Below are 6,377 nucleotides of genomic sequence, written 5' to 3' on the forward strand. Positions count from 1 at the left end.
TGTGAAGATTCCTCATACCAATAAGCTATGATTTACTTTGTCCGTCGGTCTGTCAGTCATCCTACAAATTTTTAGATCATGAATGTTGTTATCCTTGTTATGATATGAAAACACACATGCGGAAATTAATGCACACCATTTTATTATAACTCTCTCTCACTCTCCCATGGCGAGTTTATTTATCAGGGATCTATGGACAAATCTTTTCAATTAAAGTAGTAAGGTTTTTTTTGCCTGAAGCTTAAGATCTCAGTAACTACTAAACTGATGAAGTTCTTCACTTTGGAGAAGCTTTACAAATGTAATTGTTATAAGCAATGTCATTTTTAGATTTAAGTCCTGGAGATGGTTTTAGGCTACATTCCAGCCACTTCTCTACCCCTTCGAATACAGAGCCCCTATATGCTAGGGGCTTATCCGCCAGTAAAGCTTAAAAAGATGACAACATACATGAGTAGCGAAGCACTAAAAATCATTGATAGACAGACGGACAAAGTGGGTTATAAAGCAGATGTTAGAAGGTCATTAAAAAATGAGGTATTATGAGATCATTAAACAACAGAAAATCACGAAACTTTTCCAAAATCCAATATATTCTTTTTGTAGCTTGGGCTAGAGACCGACGGACGACGTAAGTTGTAGGCTGGATAATACAATGGATGTGTAATGCAATGATGATAAACAAAATTATATCTGCATGTCATATAATTGGTCGAAAAGTTTCTATATTTCTTTTAATGACCAATAAATAGGTTAATATTTTCCTAATTAATGAAGTAAAAAGGTTTTTTTTAGTCTAAAACTTATGATTTCAAAACAAGGCTTTCTAAACAAGGATGACAACATACATAAAAGCGAAGCTCTGAAACAGTAGGACAAACAAACATTAACACTGTCAAAACGGAAAAAGCATTCTATTAATGTATAAATCTAAATAAAATTATAAGTCAATTTGTTTCAAAACTGCAATAATACAGAATACTGGTTGATGACACAATCACATTTTTAGGACCTGATTATAGAGATGCTTCACTTGTACCTCGTTGTAATAGGAATCAGTATTCCAAAAATCAATTGAATAGGATAATCACATAAAAAATTGTTAGAAAAGTTAAAAGCATTATGTTTTAAATGGACGTAATGAGCATCTGGTAACTATTATAGAGTTGCTACGTACCCCACTAATATAGGAATCATTAAGCAGAGTTGGAAATCAAAAGGACAATTCTAACATGTCTATATAAACAAAACAAAATTATCTAACCGTTCCAAACGTACGGACGGACTGACCCTAATTATAGAAAAGCTTCGCCTTTAAAAAATGTGGAAAAATTAGACTTAAAACAACAACTGTCATTTTTTATCCAGTTGGTGGATTGGCCAACAAACATTTTCAGCAAAACACAAACCAGTTGCCGTAAATTAAACAAGATACAATAGACATAAAATAATATGATCCATCTTACCCCAAGATTCATAAAAATTCAAGTTATCCAGGCGATTATACAGGTAATTCAAGTTATACAGGTGAAGAAGGTACAAAGAAATTAAGCAAGCAAAATTTTAAAATGCATTTTTATTCGGAAAATGTAAAGCAATTTGTAAGCAAATAAAATTTTTTAAATAAACACACAACAAATAAATATTTATAAAATCTCCAAAACTAGCCATGCTAGAAGCCGGTACAGCAATGTCCATCCGATTAGCAATATTTTGGTCCAGAGGTCCAGCCATAATAGCTGTTGTAGTATTCATTATACATGTAGCAGGTGTTACCCCCCTTGTACAGATTCCATTGGGTACATCCAGATGTAGCTTGGCACCTGGCATGGCAAGCATCTCCACTTGTTATTCCTGTGGCACGACCAATGTATCTAATGTAGGTGATGGCGTTAGATCTTACACAATCAGACTTAAACAGGTTGCAGGATTCAATGTTGGGATTAGGGCCTGTTGCATATGAACTGTACCTGTACTGCCTACCAACCAAAAGGTAGCACCAATTGTATGAGCCATAGACAATCCAGGATAAACATTCCGAGGATGCTTTGCATCTGGCTTGACATTGGGATTGGGTATATCTACCTTGGTATACATGCCTAAAGCTTTGATATTTGTTATCCATAGAACATGATGTTGTTGTTGGTGGAGGTGGAGTGGAACAACTGCTGCTTTCATCTCCAACATTGGCAAGATCAAACCTTTGAACAGTCAAGACTCGGGCATTGTTGGAAACTCCAGATACACCTGTGGGAGTTCCAGTTAGTGGATAGTTGACATTAGGATTGGAGTAGTAGTTTACCCTTTGACTGTGGCCAGAAGCACTATAGGCGAGAATGGTCCTGTAGCCAGTTGATGCAGATCCTTGGGCAATCAGATGACCATGTCCATCAGAAAAATAGGAATTTGATGCTACTTGGGTGTTGTGATGTAGACCGATGTTGTGCCCCAACTCATGACCAAAGCTGTAGTAACCTAGCGCACAGTTCTTGGCTGTTACTGAGACAGTATTACCACTGCTTATGGTGTTAAGATAACCAATGCCACATGAACTGAATGAGTTTACCAAAAGAGCAGCAGCATCAGCAGTTCCACGTAAGTTTGCGGTTGTTCCTTTCATTACTCTAAAGTTGGATATCATAGTGCTTGCACTAGAAGTATCGCTGATGGTAGCAAGTTCAGTACAATGTAACTTAACTCGTAGAGGGACATTGGAGTTGATGTACCCTTGGTTTGTCTCTTGCATAACCTGATCAACAAATCCTTGAATATCAGCTGTGGTAGCAGCAAACTGCGGAGTGTAGTAAACCTTAACAGTGTAGGTAACTATTGTTGTGGTGTCGCTGACAGCTTGTCTCTTTGACCTAAACTTTGCACTTGTACCTGGGTTTTCATCAACAAAATCTATTCCTTCATCTGAACCTAAGTTTTGAACATCTAGCTCTTTCAGAACATGGTTGTTATCTCCACAGTATTCAATAACATAGGACTTACCATTGTCAAAAGCAGCATGACCATAAACACTTCCAATCTCAACATTAGCAGTAATGATAAACTCAACATCATCATTGGCATAGTTGTAAGAATTGCTGCTCATGAACACCAGCCCACGGAAGGTAAGAGTTGTGTTGAGAGGTTCCAGGAAGAGGTCACCATCACCCAGGACACTCAGATCAATATCAAACTCTTCACAGGACAGGATGTTGTCACCTTGGCAGCAGCTCAGCTGTTGACCTTCCTTGCCACTGCCTTTTTTCAATAATGAACCTCCATCAGCTACTAGAAAAAAAATACTTTTATAATATGATTTTGATTATTGTGATAATAAATGTGTATATTAGAAATCAAGCACAACATAACTTTCTTCCACTATACTTTTGCTTTTTAAGCATGAATTATGTTAAAGGTCCAGTATCAAGTAGATTACACTGCTATTTACAGTTACCATTTACTTTGTTCATGTGGCTGTTTTAGAGATCTTACACAAATGTGTTTTTGAATATTAACTCTTACCTTGGCTGAGGACTGTAGCATAAAACAGGATGACAGTCTTTAGGGATAAAAGTCTCTTCATCCTAAAGTATATCCAATTATTAAACTGAGATATTAATCTATAATACAAAGTAGAATGATGTCTGTCTGTCTGTCTGTTTGTACCAAAGGATCTCGCTAACTGCTGATCCCATCAGGTTCACTTTAACAAGGTAGCTTCTCATAAGTCCCGGGAAGGTTTATAACTATTTTTGGGGAGGGTACCATCACCCTCCCAAGAGAAATCACAAAAATATCTAATTTTTTAAAATAGTTTTGGAGACTTTAACGCAACATAGTAAAAATGTGACAAAATCTTTTAACATGTATGATATAGTTTTTAAAAAAACATTTAAAGTGCCACTAGAGGCCTCTAAAGACGTAGCAGCTAGTTGATATAAAAACTATTATGACCACAGGATGTATAAATCTCCCTTCTATTATTAAAATTATTAGGGAAAAATTGTGTAGAATATTTCATATTCATTTGTTGTCTTCAAACTTTAACCCACACAATTAAAAGCTAATAATGCAGAATTTAAAATGTTCAGTATTAAAAAGGAAGAAAAACACTATATTTATAACAATCCAGAAACTAAATTTTATTAGAACTTCAGTAAGTAAACTCCCAATAAACATAGATAATGCTCAACTGTTGATCATTTTTTTAGAATTAAATATAGGATGAATAGAAGAAACATTTTCTAATAAACTGTAAAGAAATATATTTACATATATATAAATTTTAAAACCTTGCAATTATTTAGAAATATTATTTAGCTGTTTTTCATGAATATATAGTACTATATATTAAATTTTCACTATAAAACTTTTAAAATATTACTTAAGGAAATAGATTTTGACAATTTGTGCATCACTTAAACAAACAAAGGTTCGGACATTCAAACAGAAACTTACTGCAAGATAAAAGTGAATGGAGAGTAGACAGTCAAACCTGCAAAGAAGCTTTGCTTATCAAAATACAATATTTTAAATATTTATTTATCGCACCGTATCATAGACAGGTTTCAGTTGATATCAAAAAAAATTATATCAAAATAAGTTTTGTTTGCTCCAAGATGCTGTAGGCTAACAAAACTGGTATTAGTTTTATATTTTTATTTTAATATTCATGGAAAAATGTCTGTAATACTATGTTATAAACAATATTTTAGTATGGCTGAGACCCGGTTCTAATTCAGCGGATATTAATCCCGGTTTCCAAGCCATACTGGAAAAGAAATTCTACCTGCTGTTTATCAGAAATGTAACCTGATGAAACTAATATCAAATTGATTTGCCACTCTGATTATATAGGCGAACTTTCACATAACACTTGTTTAGTTTTCATTGTTCTTTTAAAATATTTAAATTATAAAAAAATGGATATAGGATATATTTACGTAGATATGTTGATAGCGACAATTTATAGTCAATTTAGTCAGTTCGTTCATCCAGTAGAAGGGGTGGCCACGGGTTGGATTTGGGGTATATTTATTTTAGCCAGCTGCAAGCATCACATTATCAGAGTACATGAAATTCTGGTGCAACATCCAAGTAACAATAAATCGAATATTATAAATTATTCTGTTAAAAAAAATGACAAATTTTTAAAAATATTATTTCGCCATTTATTTGTGTAGAATTTTAGATAAATTAGTTTTGTGAACTCACATTTCAACCTTAGCGTTACGGACTGACTGGCGGACGGACGGACGGACAGACTGAATAATAGAGTAGCTTCACTACTAAAAAGTAACAAAAAGTTTTTTTGTTTTTTTTACTTGTTCTGTTAATCGTTAGCTTAACTACATGATTCTATAACCCACTTTCTTGGTTCATTTTTGGGTTGGCATCAACAACAAATTTTTTATGTGATATAATTATCCGATTGAACTGATTGTTTGGAATACTGATTCCTAGGACAACAACGTACGTGTTTAAGCAGTTTTTCAACAAATATAATTACAATTTTGTTTCAAATTTTATACATTTATATTCTGATTATTTAAATCTGACACTCTACAAGTGTTAATGTTCGTTTGTACTACCGTTTCATAGCTTCGCTTTTATTGATGTTGTCATCCTTGTTTTTCTATACTGATGAGCATACTTGTTTGGGCGAAATACGTAAAAGGACCAAGGAAATCCCATACAAAAAAAATGGGGGGGGGGGGATTTTTTGTTTTTTGGGAGGTTGGGGGTGTCCAACCCTCCAAGAAAATAGCCCAAAACCACCACAGGACCAGTAGGTATATTCCCTGAAGAGTAGAATCCGATCGGTACAGTGGTTACCGAGATCTTAAGGGACGGACGGACAGAAAGACAGACGGACGGACAGACGGACGGACAGACGGACGGACAGACAGACAGACAGACAGACAGACAGACAGACAGACAGACAGACAGACAGACAGACAGACAGACAGACAGACAGACAGACAGACAGACAGACAGACAGACAGACAGACAGACAGACAGACATCGTTCTACTTTGTAATATAGATATATTAAGATAGATTAATTTTTAACAGGGGACACAAACAATTGTCAAATTTTGCATTACGTATATGTAATTCTAAATATGTCACATTTATTTATTAATGTAAAATTTGAATTTATATAATTATATAAATTCTAGATTTTTCCAGTTTGTGTTTTTGTTGCTATTACCAAATTATTATAGTATAGAACCCAAGATGTATATCATTAGCAGCTACAGAATACAGCTTAAATATCAATCATTTTCCATTATATTTTTGAAACCGATTAATATTCGCAGGGTTAATACCAGTTCCTAGCCATATTGAAAAATTATGTATCATATCGTATTACAGACAATTTTA

At 34.3% G+C, this 6,377-nt stretch overlaps 1 protein-coding gene across 2 annotated transcripts; it reads right to left on the reverse strand.

Moving 5' to 3' along the window:
• Window positions 1-1,561: 1,561 nt before the first annotated feature.
• Window positions 1,562-4,853, reverse strand: LOC145303715 (peptidyl-Asp metalloendopeptidase-like). 2 transcript variants are annotated; one of them, XM_080145319.1, is made up of 3 exons: window positions 4,781-4,853; window positions 3,514-3,575; window positions 1,562-3,279 (listed from the first exon to the last, which is right to left on the reverse strand). In XM_080145319.1, the coding sequence occupies exons 2-3, from the start codon at window positions 3,572-3,574 to the stop codon at window positions 1,703-1,705; spliced, it is 1,638 nt and encodes a 545-aa protein (XP_080001445.1). In that variant the 5' UTR covers window position 3,575; window positions 4,781-4,853; the 3' UTR covers window positions 1,562-1,702. The 2 variants fall into 2 exon arrangements, with proteins under 2 accessions (XP_080001445.1, XP_080001446.1); XM_080145320.1 differs by having other exon boundaries at window positions 1,562-3,276; window positions 4,781-4,819.
• Window positions 4,854-6,377: the final 1,524 nt, after the last annotated feature.

This window comes from Acartia tonsa, chromosome 13 (assembly GCF_053477335.1).
Source record: "Acartia tonsa isolate MP-2025a chromosome 13, ASM5347733v1, whole genome shotgun sequence".
Taxonomy (NCBI): domain Eukaryota; kingdom Metazoa; phylum Arthropoda; class Copepoda; order Calanoida; family Acartiidae; genus Acartia; species Acartia tonsa.

Excerpts from the sequence above, each read along its gene's own strand:
- LOC145303715 (XM_080145319.1), bottom strand. The coding sequence starts at position 3,574 with ATGAAGAGACTTTTATCCCTAAAGACTGTCATCCTGTTTTATGCTACA. Across the intron at positions 3,280-3,513 it reads TGCTACAGTCCTCAGCCAAG|TAGCTGATGGAGGTTCATTA; the intron begins GTAAGAGTTAAT and ends TTTTTTTTCTAG.